General features: G+C 43.2%; 1 protein-coding gene across 1 annotated transcript; it reads right to left on the bottom strand.

The window, feature by feature from the left end:
* Positions 1 to 5,773: 5,773 nt before the first annotated feature.
* Positions 5,774 to 16,799, bottom strand: LOC115116228 (HMG box-containing protein 1-like). Its single transcript, XM_029644712.2, has 11 exons — positions 16,732 to 16,799; positions 15,271 to 15,401; positions 14,630 to 14,816; positions 14,300 to 14,423; positions 13,758 to 13,869; positions 10,082 to 10,197; positions 9,777 to 9,933; positions 8,929 to 9,073; positions 8,460 to 8,747; positions 7,719 to 7,860; positions 5,774 to 7,399 (listed from the first exon to the last, which is right to left on the bottom strand). Exons 2-11 carry the CDS (start codon positions 15,356 to 15,358, stop codon positions 7,382 to 7,384), a joined length of 1,377 nt encoding a protein of 458 aa, XP_029500572.1. The 5' UTR covers positions 15,359 to 15,401; positions 16,732 to 16,799; the 3' UTR covers positions 5,774 to 7,381.
* Positions 16,800 to 18,566: the final 1,767 nt, after the last annotated feature.

The raw sequence follows: 18,566 nt of genomic DNA on the forward strand, positions 1-18,566 counted from the left end.
TTGTTCAAGATGGGGGAGGATGATTTTGTATTTTTGTATGAGCCTTATTTCTATTACAGCATATTGGATGACTGTCGTCTCGTCGTTGTTAGTAATCAAGCCTACCACTGTAGTGTCATCTGCAAACTTGATGATTGAGTTGGAGGCGTGCATGGCCACACAGTCATGGGTGAACAGGGAGTACAGGCCCCTTATGGGCCCCAGTGTTGAGGATCAGCGGGGTGGAGATGTTGTTTCCTACCCTCACCACCTGGGGGTGGCCTGTCAGAAAGTCCTGGACCCAGTTGCACAGGGCGGGGTCGAGACCCAGGGTCTCGAGCTTAATGACGAGTTTGGAGGGTACTATGGTGTTAAATGCTGAGCTGTAATCGATGAACAGCAAACTTACATCCTCTTGTCGAGATGGGTTAGGGCAGTGTGGACAGTTTGATTTCACAGAAGTGTGATTGACTTGGAGTTACATTGTGTTGTTTAAGTGTTCCCTTTATTTTTTTGAGCAGTGTATATCCCTGGCATATTACATAATTTATGCAACAGCATACAATACATTTTTGGACTAAACTTGTTGTGCTCACATGAACAGGAAGGTGATGCGGCGGTCCTTCTTGTAGGATCTAGAAAGAGGCCCGAGTTTCCGACTTGGAATTCCGAGTTGGATGACTGTCAGAAATCATTTTCCATATTTTCCCAGTAGTCTTGAACTCACTGAAGTCTGAGATTTCCCAGTTCCGAGTTTCCTGTTGTTTTGAACACGGCTGAAACACACAGAGCACGATGAGATAAGGACATCCTGGCTGGCCAAACCCTCCCTAACCTGGACAACGCTGGGCCAAATGTGCGTGGTCCAATGGGCCTCCCGGTCACAGCTGGCTGTGACACAGCCTGGGATCGAACCTGAGGCTTAAGTCGAGGCTCAGCACTCATTGTTGAATTTGGGCCGATGAGCACTGATACATTTTATCTATAATTTCTCTTCATATGACAAGGATTGAAAAGGATTTGCCAGTAGATTGTTGACTTGATTCATGATGACTGCTTGTCTAGCTTGCTAGCTAAGATTTTGAAAGTATGATGTCGACAATCAATCCAATCAAACCTAATGTAGATGATTTGACGTTATTTTATCTGTGGCCAATGACCTTGAGCCTTATTGGATGGGCACTCCTAATGTAAGTCTATGGCAGCACCCAATCACGCCGCAACTAGAGAACATAACCAACCCCTACCCTACGTATTTTCCACTGGCTGCCCCACCACCACAGAAAGCACTGAGCTAGGCTGAAACACCTGCATTATGGAGCTGTCCCACCACCACAGAAAGCACTGAGCTAGGCTGAAACACCTGCATTATGGAGCTGTCCCACCACCACAGAAAGCCCTGAGCTAGGCTGAAACACCTGCATTATGGAGCTGTCCCACCACCACAGAAAGCCCTGAGCTAGGCTGAAACACCTGCATTATGGAGCTGTCCCACCACCACAGAAAGCACTGAGCTAGGCTGAAACACCTGCATTATGGACCTGCCCCACCACCACAGAAAGCACTGAGCTAGGCTGAAACACCTGCATTATGGAGCTGTCCCACCACCACAGAAAGCACTGAGCTAGGCTGAAACACCTGCATTATGGAGCTGTCCCACCACCACAGAAAGCACTGAGCTAGGCTGAAACACCTGCATTATGGAGCTGTCCCACCACCACAGAAAGCACTGAGCTAGGCTGAAACACCTGCATTATGGAGCTGTCCCACCACCACAGAAAGCACTGAGCTAGGCTGAAACACCTGCATTATGGAGCTGTCCCACCACCACAGAAAGCACTGAGCTAGGCTGAAACACCTGCATTATGGAGCTGTCCCACCACCACAGAAAGCACTGAGCTAGGCTGAAACACCTGCATTATGGAGCTGTCCCACCACCACAGAAAGCACTGAGCTAGGCTGAAACACCTGCATTATGGAGCTGTCCCACCACCACAGAAAGCACTGAGCTAGGCTGAAACACCTGCATTATGGAGCTGTCCCACCACCACAGAAAGCACTGAGCTAGGCTGAAACACCTGCATTATGGACCTGCCCCACCACCACAGAAAGCACTGAGCTAGGCTGAAACACCTGCATTATGGACCTGCCCCACCACCACAGAAAGCACTGAGCTAGGCTGAAACACCTGCATTTTGGACCTGCCTTACTCAAGAAAGCAAAACAGAGACCGTGTTTGTATGCAGCTTTATTAACTCAATGAGTATATATTTGTTTACATTGTTTGCAAACTGATATGTGACACGTATTAATGCCAAAATAACATGCAAAACAGGCACCCCCCCCCCCCCCAAAACAATTGTCATTCTCATATCTGATTTTGGAAATGATCATCTGGTTCTATACTGTTATCTATCCACCAGAGATCTTGGTCAGCAGACTGGGTCATTAGTGTGTGTCATTACCATGTTCGTCATCAGAGTCATTACTGTGTTCGTCACATCCATCCATCCTCTCCTTATCAAACTCATTATGATCATGTTATTTACTGCTCATTTGGAAATGGCAGGATGTGGTCTGAGTTATAAGTTGTTGTGGTGGTGAAGACGATGGTAGTGGTGATGATGATGGTGGTGGTTGTTGTGGTGGTGGTGGAAATGATGATGGTGGTGGTCAAGATGATGGTGAAGATGAATGGTGGTGGTGGAGATGATGGTGTTGGTTATGATGATGGTGGTGGTTGTGGTGGTGGTGGAGATGAATGGTGGTGGTGGTGGAATGATGGTGGTGGAGATGATGGTGGTGGAGATGAATGATGGTGGTGGAGATGATGGTGGTGGAGATGATGGTGTTGGTTATGATGATTGTGGTGGTGGTGGAGATGAATGGTGGTGGTGGTGGAATGATGGTGGTGGAGATGATGGTGGTGGAGATGAATGATGGTGGTGGAGATGATGGTGGTGGAGATGAATGATGGTGGTGGAGATGAATGATGGTGGTGGTGGTGGTGGTGGAGATGATGGTGGTGGTGGAGATGAATGATGGTGATGGTAGTGGAGATGATGGTGGTGGAGATGAATGATAGTGGTGGAGATGATGGTGGTTTTTGTGATGGAGATGATAGTGGTGATGATGATGATGGTAATGATGATGATGGTGTTAATGATGATGATGGTGGTAATGGTGGTGATGATGGTAATGATGGTGGTTGTGGTGGAGATGATGGTGGTAATGCTGATGGTAATGATGATGATGATGGTAATGATGATGATGGTGGTAATGATGATGATGATGGTGGTAATGATGATGATGGTAATGATGATGGTAATGATGATGATGATGATGGTGGTAATGATGATGATGGTGGTAATGATGATGATGATGATGGTGGTAATGATGATGATGATGATGGTGGTAATGATGATGATGGTGGTAATTATGATGATGGTGGTAATGATGATAATGGTAATGATGATGATGGTGGTAATGATGATGATGGTGGTAATGATGATGATGATGGTGGTAATGATGATGATGGTGGTAATGATGATGATGGTGGTGGTAATGATGATGATGGTGGTAGTAATGATGATGATGGTGGCACTATAAAAAGAGCCAGTTCATTCATGAAAGAAACATGATGTGTGACCACCCCCTGGCAGCGAGGATGAAAATTACAGTACTTGTGTATTAACCAGCCATTACATTACTAGTCACTTGAATTAGTCAAGTCATCTACCTATGTGTTGAGTAAAGGACATTCATTCAGTATGATCTGGTCGAAGAACCCAGAACTGTGGCATCCAGTGTACAGTAACACCACATGTGCCCGATAGAAGCATCGTAAGGGTTATGGTGAATGGACAGTGAGCAATATCCTTAAAAATACACATCTGTTTAAAAACTGAGTACACAATTCAATTCAATTCAATTGGGGTTAGCTTAGTTTCTCCTCTGTAGTTCTTCTGTGTGGAGCTGTTCCAATTAAGAAGGCGCTACACATATCTGTCTATTGTTGATCATGTCTCTGTCCCGTTCTTTCACTACTTTCTCCTTGTATTTCTTGTGTCGTCTTTAACACAGACGAGGGAATAATTCTTTCCTGCGTGTAATTCACTGTGGACCTGAGTATAAGGGACCTAAACATACCTTTAGTTCACATTTTTGTCATTTAGCAGATGCTCTTAGTCAGAGAAATTAGGGTTAAGTGCCTTGTTCCAGGGTACATCCACAGATTTTTCAACTAGTCAGCTCGGGGATTCAAACCAGCGACCTTGTGGTTAATGGCCAAGTCTCTTAGCCGCTGGGCCACCTGCCGCTCCATTCTGTTTAGCTGCCTCATTCTGAGGTGGTCAACCCGTTTCTAAGGTAAACACATCGCACTAGGGGATACCTAAAGGATACCTCCTAAACTCTACCTCCTAAACTCTACATCCTACGATATCTCCTAAAGCCTACCTCCTAAACTCTACATCCTACGATATCTCCTAAAGCATACTTCCTAAAGGATACCTCCTAAAGCCTACCTCCTAGGATACCTCCTAAAGCCTACCTCCTAGGATACCTCCTAAAGCCTACCTCCCAGGATACCTCCTAAAGCCTACCTCCTAGGATACCTTCTAAAGGGAACCTCCTAAAGCCTACCTCCTAGGATATCTCCTAAAGCCTACCTCCTAGGATACCTCCTAAAGCCTACCTCCTAGGATACCTTCTAAAGGGTACCTCCTAAAGCCTACCTCCTAGGATATCTCCTAAAGCCTACCTCCTAGGATACCTCCTAAAGCCTACCTCCTATGATATCTCCTAAAGCCTACCTCCTAGGATACCTCCTAAAGGCTACCTTCTAGGATAACTCCTAAAGCCTACCTCCTAGGATACCTCCTAAAGCCTACCTCCTAGGATACCTCCTAAAGCCTACCTCCTAGGATACCTCCTAAAGGATACCTCCTAAAGCCTACCTCCTAGGATACCTCCTAAAGGCTACCTCCTAGGATAACTCCTAAAGCCTACCTCCTAGGATACCTCCTAAAGCCTACCTCCTAGGATATCTCCTAAAGCCTACCTCCTAGGATACCTCCTAAAGCCTACCTCCTAGGATACCTTCTAAAGACTACCTCCTAGGATACCTCCTAAAGGCTACCTCCTAGGATAACTCCTCAAGCCTACCTCCTAGGATACCTCCTAAAGCCTACCTCCTAAAGCCTACCTCCTAGGATACCTCCTAAAGCCTACCTCCCAGGATATCTCCTAAAGCCTACCTCATAGGATACCTTCTAAAGGGTACCTCCTAAAGCCTACCTCCTAGGATATCTCCTAAAGCCTACCTCCTAGGATACCTCCTAAAGCCTACCTCCTATGATATCTCCTAAAGCCTACCTCCTAGGATACCTCCTAAAGACTACCTTCTAGGATAACTCCTAAAGCCTACCTCCTAGGATACCTCCTAAAGCCTACCTCCTAGGATACCTCCTAAAGAATACCTCCTAAAGCCTACCTCCTAGGATACCTCCTAAAGGATACCTCCTAAAGCCTACCTCCTAGGATACCTCCTAAAGCCTACCTCCTATGATATCTCCTAAAGCCTACCTCCTAGGATACCTCCTAAAGGCTACCTCCTAGGATAACTCCTAAAGCCTACCTCCTAAAGCCTACCTCCTAGGATACCTCCTAAAGCCTACCTCCTAGGATACCTCCTAAAGCCTACCTCCTAGGATACCTCCTAAAGCCTACCTCCTAAAGCCTACCTCCTAAAGGCTAAAGACACATGCACAAACCAAAAGGTAAAAAAGGTGAATAAGATTGCAAGTTTAAACTTTTATTAATGATATAATAATACAATGATATTTTGTGCAACAGTTTGGTGGGGCGTGGACCTGTACATTATCAACAACAAAACTGTATAAACTCAACGCCATGGCAACCTGCAAGCAGAACATCACATGACTTGTACTAGCCTGGGTCCCAGTCTGTTTGTACTCTATTGCCAACTCACTCATTGTCATGTCACAGAGCACAAACCGACTGGCACTCAGGCTAGACATGTATAGTTTGGCCATGGTTGTGTCAAAGTGAAAACCGATAGATGTCATCTAGATATACCTACCGAGTCATTAAATCCATATACACATAGCTTCCACTAGCATACATTTAATTGCTTGTACTGTATAAGACTACATATGTATATAAAGTGCAAAAAGAAATTAAAACACTTACAGTGAACGCTTGGCCCTGAAGTGCTGTTCGGATGAGTGTGCAAAACCTCCATGTGCCCAAATGTAAGCCGGCCAGGTGGCTTGGCAAACAAATGGCTGATTCCTACTACAGGGCCGAGACGGCCTGGTTACACATCCTCTACTGAACCATGCTAGTAAAGGACAATTCAAATATCCAAGCCAGAACGGTTCGGGTCAGCCCTACAGCGTGAATCAGACAACAGGGTATCTGTAGTCATGTTCTATAGGACACAGAATACAAAAACGTTTCAAAACAGAAAATGAAAATGTCCCTCTCCGTGTTTCAGGGTAAATCAGGCCACAGATGGGCAATATGTATTACAAACTTTATATTGCCCTTCAAGCTCACAGATAATATGATACAACGTATGAAAGGCTTTGTCAATCTGTGCAATATATGGAGCTATAATCAATATGAACAACAAGCTGAGAAGAGAAGAAAATGCTTTTTTAAAATTCCCTTTCTTTCTTTTTACAATAAAAAATATACATTTTGTATCACTGCTACTTGTTCCTTCACCGAGCTTAGCACCACTGGGTCTCAAGTAGGGTACAGTAATTCTAGTAACTCGCAAAATTCCCAGGTTTTCCAGAAATCCTGGTTGGAGTATGTTGGATTTCATGCATATTCCGGAAATCTTCCAACCGGGAATCCTGGAAATACAGGAAATTTTTACCAGAATTTTGCAACCCCTATCTCAAGGTTTCAAGCATCGAAATATGAAATGACCTGAACAAATATAAAACTGAGCCTTAGTTATAAAGGAATAATAAGGCATATCTGTATGTTATTTAAAATATAACAAAATATAAGCACTGTTAGTTACACTAGATTAGATGCTTTTTTTAATATATAGTTCATAGTTGTTGTTTTGTCTTAAAATGTTGGTGGAGTCCTGTCTATATGGTTATAAAAGCAAGAGTATTCCGCATCACAGTTAAGTCTCATTGATTTGACAGGTAAGCAGAAAGAAAAATAGTAACTGGCCTGGTTCCAGATCTGTTTTGTGCCTTCTTTATAGTCCAATGACCATAGGAAGCTGGATATACAGCAACAACAGAAAACTGATCTGGGAGCAGGCTAGAGAGATAGTGGGTTTGCCAGATTGGTCGGTCAGTTCACCTCTGACCTCTCCACGCCAAACACATGTCTGGAGGTCATAGGTCATCTAGGGCTGCTGGGACCCCTGAGGAGAGAAGGAGAGAGAGGTGAAGGTTAAACTCCTAGATGAGTTTGTACATGGCATCACATTGAGCTACAGAAAAACAAGAAGTGTAAAGTATTTCAAAAATACTTGATGAGATTAGTATTTTTGAAATACTTTACACAGTACATTTTTGATCCATCTTGATTTTTGTAAATGCTCAAATCCTCTCTGGATCTCATCAAGTATTGTATCCAGAGAGGATTTGGGCATTTACAAAAATCAAGATGGATCAAAAAATGTACTGTATATATATATATATATCGCTATAACAGTGTCATGCATAAAAGTCCTTCCTTACGGAGTTGGTTCTCTTGCGTTTCCAGCAGTCGGGGTTGAGTCTCTTCTGCTCGTCAGCCAGAGCCTTAGCCTCCACGGTGTACATCCTCCTCTCCTCGTTCTTCATCTTCTTCCACTTCTCACCCAGGATCACGCTGATGGCTCTACATAGGGCATACAAGGACATACTTTTCAGCAATGTCATTTATTCCATCATTCATGTGTGTGTGTGTGTGTGTGTGTGTGTGTGTGTGTGTGTGTGTGTGTGTGTGTGTGTGTGTGTGTGTGTGTGGAACTATCAATACTGAAAACGGACAGTTTGTGTATTCTATAAGAGACAACACACTCTTTAGGTCTAACATGTAAGAACAATTGTGAGGCAGACAAGCCTTTAGTTACCGGTGATGTAATCCTGCATGTGGCTGCCGTGGTCTACTCAAGAGACATTCCTAACATAGAACTCCTTCCATTTTGTAAACAGCGTATCAGAACAGTACAGACAGTACTACTGACACACACACACACAGACACACAGACACACAGACACACACACACACACACACACACACACACACCCTGATCCTAGTTCCAGTCCCATAATAGTGCCTGACGTCATATGGGAAGGTTTTATGGAGGGGACCACAATAATAGAGACATTTAATGGCACATTCTAAACCTATCTAGAATTTTGCTCAGGGCAGAAAGTCATTTTCTGCACACAAGCACGCACACACATGCACACAGGTTTGGTCCTCCTACTCACCTGTTATCCTTCCCAGGGTACATCTGTGTGTACTCCATCCTGTACTTCTTAGCGAAGAGCATGAAGGCGTTCATTGGCCGTTTGCATTTGGTGGGTGTGGCCCCGCCGGGGACCGTCCCTGAGGTATTGCTCCTGTTTGATTTGCTGGCAGAGGAGGAGTGGGGGGAGCCGGAGAGTTTCTCTGGGTCGGGGGAGACAGCGCCACTACTGGACTGGGAGGTCCTACGCTGTCTGGCCATGCTGCTCAGAACATACACAGCTGACGAGTCCAGAGGAGTGAAATCATAACTGGGGAGGGAGGGAGGGAGGGAGGGAAAGAGGGAAAGAGGGAGAGAAGATGAATACATTTGAAATCATTACACCATACATCTTATCTACAGAGTCAGACTGTGGCTTGACATTTTCTAAATAAACTAAAAGCACTTGGGAACATATAGCAGATGTTCAACAGTGATATATTATTATGTACCTCCTGAAGGTGTCCAAGACATCAGAGTCATCACAGTTGATGGTGTCCCTGTGTCCCGGGGGAAGACACAGGTCCCCAACCTGAATCTCATAGCAGGGGATACCATGCTGCACCACCGTCAGGCTGGGGTAGAATGAGGACCAACCTGGGACAGGAAGAGATATGAAGATGTTAACTAGCAGGGAATACCATGCTGCACCACCGTCAGGCTGGGACAGGAAGAGGACCAACCTGGGACAGGAAGAGATATGAAAATGTTAACTAGCAGGGAATACCATGCTGCACCACCGTCAGGCTGGGACAGGAAGAGATATGAAAATGTTAACTAGCAGGGAATACCATGCTGCACCACCGTCAGGCTGGGACAGGAAGAGATATGAAAATGTTAACTAGCAGGGAATATCATGCTGCACCACCGTCAGGCTGGGACAGGAAGAGATATGAAGATGTTAACATACATAGAAATACATAGACCAAGATGTGAACCTGTCCAAGATGTGAACCTGTCCGAGATGTGAACCTGTCCAAGATGTGAACCTGTCCGAGATGTGAACCTGTCCAAGATGTGAACCTGTCCAAGACGTGAACCTGTCCAAGACGTGAACCTGTCCAAGACGTGAACCTGTCCGAGATGTAAACCTGTCCGAGACGTGAACCTGTCATGCAGTTTCAAAGATTATTCGACCAATAGGCCTATCCGCTTCCATGGAAAATCAGGCAAGAACTGAACATTTCCTTAATCAATCTCTTATGACAGAACTTTCAGACTTCAGACCAATAGTGCCCGCATGCAGTTCCAGTACACCACGTTCTCTTAAAAAACATTAAGTTATTTTGTTTTTGTTTACCTTTGTTTTTCACAAAGAAGGGGTGATCAAATCTGCACTCTGCCGTTAACAGGCCTTCTTCTGGCGAGCCGGGGTCAAAGGTGAGTTTGAGGACGGCCTGACCGTAGGACACATTGTCCTCATGGGCCACTAACTTCAGACCTTCAGAACCATAGCTCTGTAAACCAATCAACAAACCGGAGAGAAAGTTGTCACAGAGGAAACCCAGTCAATCATATCAGATCTGACGATTAGCAAGTCAGTTCATAACGCATCAAACAGAGTGAAAAACAAAACTGTGAGGGATTAGCTGAACGTTTAGCTACCTTGAGGGAGGTAAACGGCGTCCTTCTCTCATCATCTGACTCGTCATCAGAGTCCCCCAGGTCTTCAGCCTCCTGCCACTCCTTGTTAAGGCCCCTGTGGAACCGAAGGCGGGTGCCTGGATAGGAAGATAAGAATCAGCAAAACATTCCGTTACAAATGGCAGAGTGAGAGAGAGAAAGAGAGACAGAGAGAGAGATACAGAGAGACAGAGAGAGAGATACAGAGAGACAGAGAGAGAGATACAGAGAGACAGAGAGAGAGATACAGAAAGACAGAGAGACAGAGAGAGAGATACAGAGAGAGAGATACAGAAAGACAGAGAGAGATATACAGAAAGACAGAGAGACAGAGAGAGAGAGAGAGATACAGAAAGACAGAGAGAGAGATACAGAGAGAGAGAGATACAGAAAGACAGAGAGACAGAGAGAGAGATACAGAGAGAGAGATACAGAAAGACAGAGAGAGAGATACAGAAAGACAGAGAGACAGAGAGAGAGATACAGAGAGACAGAGAGAGAGATACAGAGAGAGAGATACAGAGAGAGAGATACAGAGAGACAGAGAGAGAGATACAGAGAGAGAGATACAGAAAGACAGAGAGAGAGATACAGAAAGACAGAGAGAGAGAGATACAGAGAGAGAGATACAGAGAGACAGAGAGAGAGATACAGAGAGAGAGATACAGAAAGACAGAGAGAGAGATACAGAAAGACAGAGAGACAGAGAGAGAGATACAGAGAGAGAGAGATACAGAGAGAGAGATACAGAGAGAGAGATACAGAGAGACAGAGAGATACAGAGAGAGAGATACAGAAAGAGAGAGAGATACAGAAAGACAGAGAGAGAGAGATACAGAAGAGATACAGAGAGACAGAGAGAGATACAGAAAGACAGAGAGACAGAAAGACAGAGATACAGAAAGATACAGAAAGACAGAGAGAGATACAGAGAGAGAGAGATACAGAAAGACAGAGAGACAGAGAGAGAGATACAGAGAGAGAGATACAGAAAGACAGAGAGAGAGATACAGAAAGACAGAGAGACAGAGAGAGAGATACAGAGAGACAGAGAGAGAGATACAGAGAGAGAGATACAGAAAGACAGAGAGAGATACAGAGAGAGAGATACAGAAAGACAGAGAGACAGAGAGAGAGATACAGAGAGAGAGATACAGAGAGAGAGATACAGAAAGACAGAAAGACAGAGAGAGACAGAGAGACAGAGAGAGACAGAGAGAGATACAGAAAGACAGAGAGAGAGATACAGAAAGACAGAGAGACAGAGAGAGAGATACAGAGAGACAGAGAGAGAGATACAGAGAGAGAGATACAGAAAGACAGAGAGACAGAGAGAGAGATACAGAGAGAGAGAGAGACAGAGAGACAGAGAGAGAGATACAGAAAGACAGAGAGAGAGATACAGAGAGAGAGATACAAAAAGACAGAGAGAGAGATACAGAAAGACAGAGAGACAGAGAGAGAGATACAGAGAGAGAGATACAGAAAGACAGAGAGAGAGATACAGAAAGACAGAGAGAGACAAAGAGAGAGATACAGAAAGACAGAGAGAGACAGCGAGAGAGATACAGAGAGAGAGATACAGAAAGACAGAGAGAGATACAGAAAGACAGAGAGAGAGATACAGAAAGACAGAGACAGAGAGAGAGAGACAGAGAGAGAGATACAGAAAGACAGAGAGAGAGAGAGAGAGAGAGACAGAGAGACAGAGAGAGAGATACAGAAAGACAGAGAAAGAGATACAGAAAGACAGAGAGAGACAGAGAGAGAGAGAAAGAGAGACAGAGAGAGACAGAGAGAGAGAGACAGAAAGACAGAGAGAGACAAAGAGAGAGATACAGAAAGACAGAGAGAGACAGCGAGAGAGAGACAGAAAGACAGAGAGAGACAGAAAGAACGAGAGAGAGAGATACAGAAAGACAGAGAGAGACAGAGCGACCGAGCGAGAAAGAGACAAGAGGCTTTATTCTTTAGGAACTTTTGTGATGTTTACTGTTAATTTTGATTGTTTATTTCACTTCTGTTTACTATCTACTTCACGTTGTCACGGCACTAGCCCTTTAAGTGAATCGGCTAGCAGAGATGTGAACAATTTTATGACTTCACAACCAAGTCATCATTTCCTTAGAGGGTCACAGTAGAACAAAGGAAAACTCCTGGCCAAATACTCCTACCTCCCCAAATTAGAGGATTAAACATCGTTCCTAATTTAGAGAATGTGGAAACGGTCAGAGGAGAAGCCAGCTACGACCAGGTCTGTTTTGTTTCATATTTGTGACCTCAAGGAAAGACAATACAGCCACATTACACTAACTCTTGTTTATACAGGTTCCTCAGTTATGAGACTTGCATCTGAATGTTGGATAAAATGTTTGACAAAGTTTAAGAATACTTATGAAAAGATATCACGTGATTCAGTCTTCTAGAATGAAAAGTGTTTTGTTTTATGGTAATGTGTGCCCAGTCAGTGGCCCCACCCAAGTGAATAGACTTTTTAATTTTTTTATTTTACCTTTATTTTACTAGGCAAGTCAGTTAAGAACAAATTCTTATTTTCAATGACGGCCTAGGAACAGTGGGTTAACTGCCTGTTCAGGGACAGAACGACAGATTTGTACCTTGTCAGCTCGGGGATTCGAACTTGCAACCTTAGACATTAAGAGTCTCAACCTCATTTCATTGTGGCATAGTTTTCAAAAATCTATCAGAAATATTTTACAAACCCTTTTCCAACTCTAGAATTAAAGCCCCCGTTGACGAAAAGTCACCTCAGTTCCAAATACCATGAGGACTTGTCTGTTTAAAAAGGGCTCATTCTAATTTCAACTCCACAGGCCAGAAAACAGGAGAGCTTGCGCCATACGTGAAATGGTATGAACTCTGAACTACTGATCACTCTTGAAGAAGTGAGTCGTAGATTACAGCCTAACAGACTGTAGCTGGAAAGGCAGCAAATCAAGTAAGAACATTGACCCACGCAGAAAACCACAACATCTCACTCCACGACAACCCGGAAGAATCCACAAAGGACAATGGCGACCTCAACTGGGCAAACCAGAGCCTCACACCACCAGCTCAACTATTGAAGCCAGCTTCACGTAAATACAATGCATTACCTTTCTCAGAACGAACGATCGATCGTTAGAGGCATATTTATTTATGTGAGAATAGCTTCCCATGTCCGACAGAGTTTACATTGCAAACTTGCTTTGGCAATGTAAACATGTTTCCTATGCCAATAAAGCCCCTTGAATTGAAATGAGCGCGAGAGAAGGGAGCGAGGGGGGAGACAAAAAGACAGAGACAGACAGCTGGACCTACAGGAAGTGAGAGATACACAGTGAGACAGAGACTTTTGATGCTCTTTATTGAGCCATCCTCACTTACAACACAGAGAAGAAGTACAAACGGACTTCTACTATACTGACCTGATTAGGTTAGCAACAAACACTTAGGACAGACAGGATAATTTAGACAGAGTAAACGCAGGCTTAACAGGATCTGTGTCCATTTTCTGTTGCCTGTTCCAGTCCTGACTAGACAGGCAATTTGTTATCAATGTTATCTAGGTTTTTTCCAAAGGTAAAAGTTCTCAAGGCCATAATTATAGGAAAAGGTCATCATTTCTGTGTGTACATGTGTGCCTGTGTGTCCATACCTTTCAGGAAGCAGTGCCAGGCTGTAGAGGGCCAGGAGTGTGACCAGCCCATGTCCTCATCATCAGAGAAGGAGGCCATAGAGAAAACACCAGACTCTGACTCACTGCTGGCCTGAATTGGCAACGTTCAAGCAGAGAGGAACATGTTGCAAAACAGTTGAATTGTGCATGTTATCAACAGCAGTGTTGTGGCAATGTTATAAAACAGTTGAATTGTACTTATTGAATTGAACAACCCCATGCAGAGTTAGGGTACATTTCATTTAGATTCAGTCAGTTCATGAAGTCAACTGAAAAATCCTCAATGAGGTTCAAGTACATTGAGAAAAAAATGGAACTGGGAGGTCAGTTTGCTTCCTGAACTTAACTAGCCTTGTGAAACCAGATTGACCGCTGTGCTGAACTGAAATGGAATTCACCACAACCATGATGCTCATCCATAACCTCATAGTAGCCAATCACTAGGCTTACAGGGGCAGAGGGTGATAGGGTCCACAGTAAACCCTATGACCTACAGGAAGTGAAAGGTTAAAAGGTCATACCCTGACACGTCTGCTGCGTTCCCTGAGGTGACCTCTAGAGGGGCTCGGTGCACTGCTGGCCAGGGGGGGGCGGGCGTAGGAATGTAAACTACGATTGGTGGAAAAGATGTGCACAGGAGATGACCTGAGGAGAGGAATACAGAGAAATACATATCAATCATTTCTTCATCATTTTATTTGTATTTTAATGTGTGTGTGTGTGTGTGTGTGTGTGTGTGTGTGTGTGTGTGTGTGTGTGTGTGTGTGTGTGTGTGTGTGTGTGTGTTGTGTGTGTTGTGTGCCATGAGCACGTCCATGTATGTGCGACGTCAACACCGATACACAACAGACCTCTCGATGGGAGCAGCTTCCTGCAGCAGGGGGCTCTGAGGGCTGGTAGCGATGATAGCCAGCTCAGTCAGCCAGTTAGTATGAGGGGAACCAGCTATACACTCCTGACGGGACACACCAGCCCCCACATGGAACAGGACTGGAGAGGACGGGCTCTCGTCCAACTCCTGCAGCTCTGGCAGGTCATCTGGTGGGTAGGGAGAGACAAGATTGTTGATCAGTTCTACAGTACAGAGAACAACAATACATGTATTTCATATCTCTGTGACAGTGTACATTTTTCAATGGTAACTAAAGACTTTATTATGTAATAAGCTGGTAGGCTATCTTGTGTATAGGCTAGCTGGTAGGCTATCACATATGTGGCACAGCGGTCTGCATCTCAGTGCCTGAGGTGTCACTACAGACACCCTGGTTCGATTCCAGGCTGTATCACAAACGGCCGTGATTGGGAGTCCCATAGAGCGGCGCACAATTGACCCAGCGTTGTCCAGGTTTGGCCGGTGTGGGCCATCATTGTAAATAAGAATTTGTTCTTAACTGACTTGCCTAGTTAAATAAAGGTTACATTTGAGAGATAAAAAATATGTATATATATATTTTTTTTATAGGCATATTACTATATAAGAACAAATATTTACCATACTCCATGGGAGTGGAGGGACAGTCACGTGAGGAGGGCAGAGCCTTTAGACGATCAAATGAGTCCTCCATTCTATTAGCATCCATCTTTGGTTCCTCTACTCGTTCAGTCTAAACTGGACTGTAAACACTGGAGACACAATGATAAATTACAATACCAGAATCTGACCAAAACAGAGGCATGCATGTAAAATATACAAAATGGGGAAAACATATGCTTATATTATTTGTCTTTTTAATTAGGTGACTATTTAAACGCTAGACTTATATAGTGTATATTTGCATTGTACATTTATAGAAGATGAATCAAATTTTATCTAATTTGCAGGTAAGATCATTTCAATAATAAAAGTCCATTGTCTGTGTGGACTACATAAAGAGCTGTCATGTGACCCATATGCATGCAGCAAAGGCATGCAGTCCTGGCTCGTTTATAAACTTTGTTAACTTCGCGCATGCGCAACAGAGCTCATTCATTCATAACTGCGTAACAATTGTCAATAACACTGTTACGTTCGTACAAACATTACACAACATATCATTCGGGGGAAGAAAAAAACCCAGTCGCAATTAATAGTTTAAATAGATTTGTGATGGAATTGAAACGTTAACGATAACGCCATTTGAATTATGTAACTGCTAGCGTTACATTTGTATCACATAGGTGCTGAAGACAATAACAAAGACGCTTTCTGCTACTCCGTCACCTTAGCTAGAAATGGCTGAATGTTACGTAGCCAATTTGTAACGTTATTGTTTGTTTAGACCTAAATTGTATCCTATTTGTAACGTTGAGACTAGATCTAGCATGCGAATGAATGACCCGATCACAAATATTGCGCAATATATTTATTGACATTTTGATTCCTGGAAAACTATCTAGATGACACTTTGAAATGTGAAAAAAGATCTTTGTCCAATGACTTTCATTGTAAACAGGTGTCTCTCTTGCTGTTTTGAGCATTGTCAGGGGGGGGCTTTGCCTCCCTGACAGCTAACGGTAGCTAGAAAGGAACAAACTCAGTTGTAAACAAAAGAATGTCAACAAGTTCAGACACGACAAAAACGCTGTGATCGGAATTGTCTAATGAATGAAGCGAAAACGATACAAGATGTAAGTTGGAAGTTGTTTTTTTGTTGTTGACCAAAACCTTTTTTCTCCTCCACATTATTCTCTCTACTTTTGGAAGTGGGCTCTTTTTTGTTTGTTTGTTTTGTTTTTTGTCACTATCTTGACGAATAGCTAACAAGCTGCTAGCCTAGCATGCTAATGTTACAACCAAAACAACAAACGTCACAATGAAAGAAAATGTGTGTAGAATAAGTTGTCATTCGACATCGAACGGTTGAATGAAATCCGTTAAATTACACAAAACGACACGCACCGAATAAATTACATTACACTGCTTATTTTTCTATATGAGTTAGTCTTTTGTTTCTGAGAAATCTATTCAACTCACCAAACATGTCGCCATCAAGTAACTCTGGCAAATTACTGAAGGGGTGGGAACGAATACTTCCAAACACGGTCGTCTATTGGACGATAATAACGTCAATAAAGCGAATCTCTAATCGTGATTGGTGAGTTCTTGAGGGTACTGTAAATGGGCATGGTTTGGTTTGTTGATCAAACGCCCATTGGCTGAATGTGCACGTCCGTTATATCACAGGAACAGCTCATTGGTCATAACAAGTAGAAGACGAGATATTCCTTTGTTATTGAAACTCACACGAATCCCTCATATTATACTTGTCGAATAACAATGTAATATCAACGTTGTCTGAGTTCCTTTGACAAAGCCTTGTCCATGTTATAGTGGAGAGATCCAAATAATACATATTGACATTATTACATGGTCAGGTACAGCTAATTACAGTTACATAATGTGACATACTGTACAACTGTGACTGAGGTTGTGGTACAATTGTGTAATTACAATCTAAAACATTTTTACATTTATGTAACAATTCATCACAATCGACTGCTGTACACACTGTACCTACCTAGACTTGTCCGTGTAAAATGCGACCCAGTTGTGCAGCAGTTGATGCTCACCATAGCAGTTGCAACACAGAGATGCAACATATAGATGCATATAATAGAGATTTTCATTATTAATATTTTCACCTTGAACGAAGTTAGTGTCTAAAGAAAATAAGCATAGCAGCTTCTTAATACAAAACTGTTCTTTATTGTACTGAAAAGTGAGATATAACCAACAACAGCCAATAATACTGGATTTCCTCCTCAGATATATCCACAGTTCCAGTCTGTTGTGAACCTTATTCACAAAACTGCACTGCCAAAAAAACAAATTGTATAATACCTCATGTATAAGCCATTTTGTTCACAGACTAAGGGAACCAAAAACACAATGGAAAGCAAACAATGGAAAATGCAACCACTGGAGGTGCTATTGAGAAAGAGAGAGAGGGGGAAGAGGTTGGTATTGAGAGAAAGGGGATTTCCTCCTCAGATATATCCACAGTTCCAGTCTGTTGTGAACCTTATTCACAAAACTCACTGCCAAAAAAACAAATTGTATAATACCTCATGTATAAGCCATTTTGTTCACAGACTAAGGGAACCAAAAACACAATGGAAAGCAAACAATGGAAAATGCAACCACTGGAGGTGCTATTGAGAAAGAGAGAGATGGGGAAGAGGTTGGTATTGAGAGAAAGGGAGAGAGAGAAGTTGCTATTGAGAGAGAGCAAGGGAGAGAGCAGTTGCTATTGAGAGAGAAAAAGAGAAGTTGCTATTGAGAGAGATAGAGAGAGCAGTTGCTATTGAGAGAGCAGGGGTCCATTGTGAACTACTTCTTAAAGGTACAGGTTGTTTGTTATTTATCATTTAGAGGTAGACAGCAATACATATAATAATGCCTGTGTCCCGAATGGCACCCGATTCCCTATATAGTGCACTACCTTTGATCAGGGCCCATAGTAGGGAATAGGATGACATTTGGGACACACATTATCAAAATCCATTGACGTCATTGCTAAAGCTTCATATTATTATGTTTTACTGGCACATGAGAACAGTTGAATTTAATACTTAAAAATGTACATATAAGATGAGAAACACATGGAAATAGACTACATGGCAAAAAGTATGTGGACACCTGCTTGTCAAACATCTCATTCCAAAATCATGGGCATTAATATGGACTTGGTCCCCCCTTTGCTGCTATAACAGCCTCCACTCTTCTGGGAAGGCTTTCCACTAGATGTTGGAACATTGCTGCGGGGACTTGCTTCCATTCAGCCACAAGAGCATTAGTGAGGTCGGGCA

This window comes from Oncorhynchus nerka, linkage group LG9a, assembly GCF_034236695.1.
Source record: "Oncorhynchus nerka isolate Pitt River linkage group LG9a, Oner_Uvic_2.0, whole genome shotgun sequence".
In the NCBI taxonomy this organism is placed as follows: domain Eukaryota; kingdom Metazoa; phylum Chordata; class Actinopteri; order Salmoniformes; family Salmonidae; genus Oncorhynchus; species Oncorhynchus nerka.

Bases quoted from the DNA above. Each gene is read 5' to 3' on its own strand.
- LOC115116228 (XM_029644712.2), bottom strand. From the start codon at position 15,358: ATGGATGCTAATAGAATGGAGGACTCATTTGATCGTCTAAAGGCTCTG. The intron at 14,424-14,629 runs GTCTGTTGTGTA...TCCTCTCCTCAG, and splicing joins GAAGCTGCTCCCATCGAGAG to GTCATCTCCTGTGCACATCT. The intron at 10,198-13,757 runs GTATGGACACAC...CTTCCTATCCAG, and splicing joins CTGGCACTGCTTCCTGAAAG to GCACCCGCCTTCGGTTCCAC.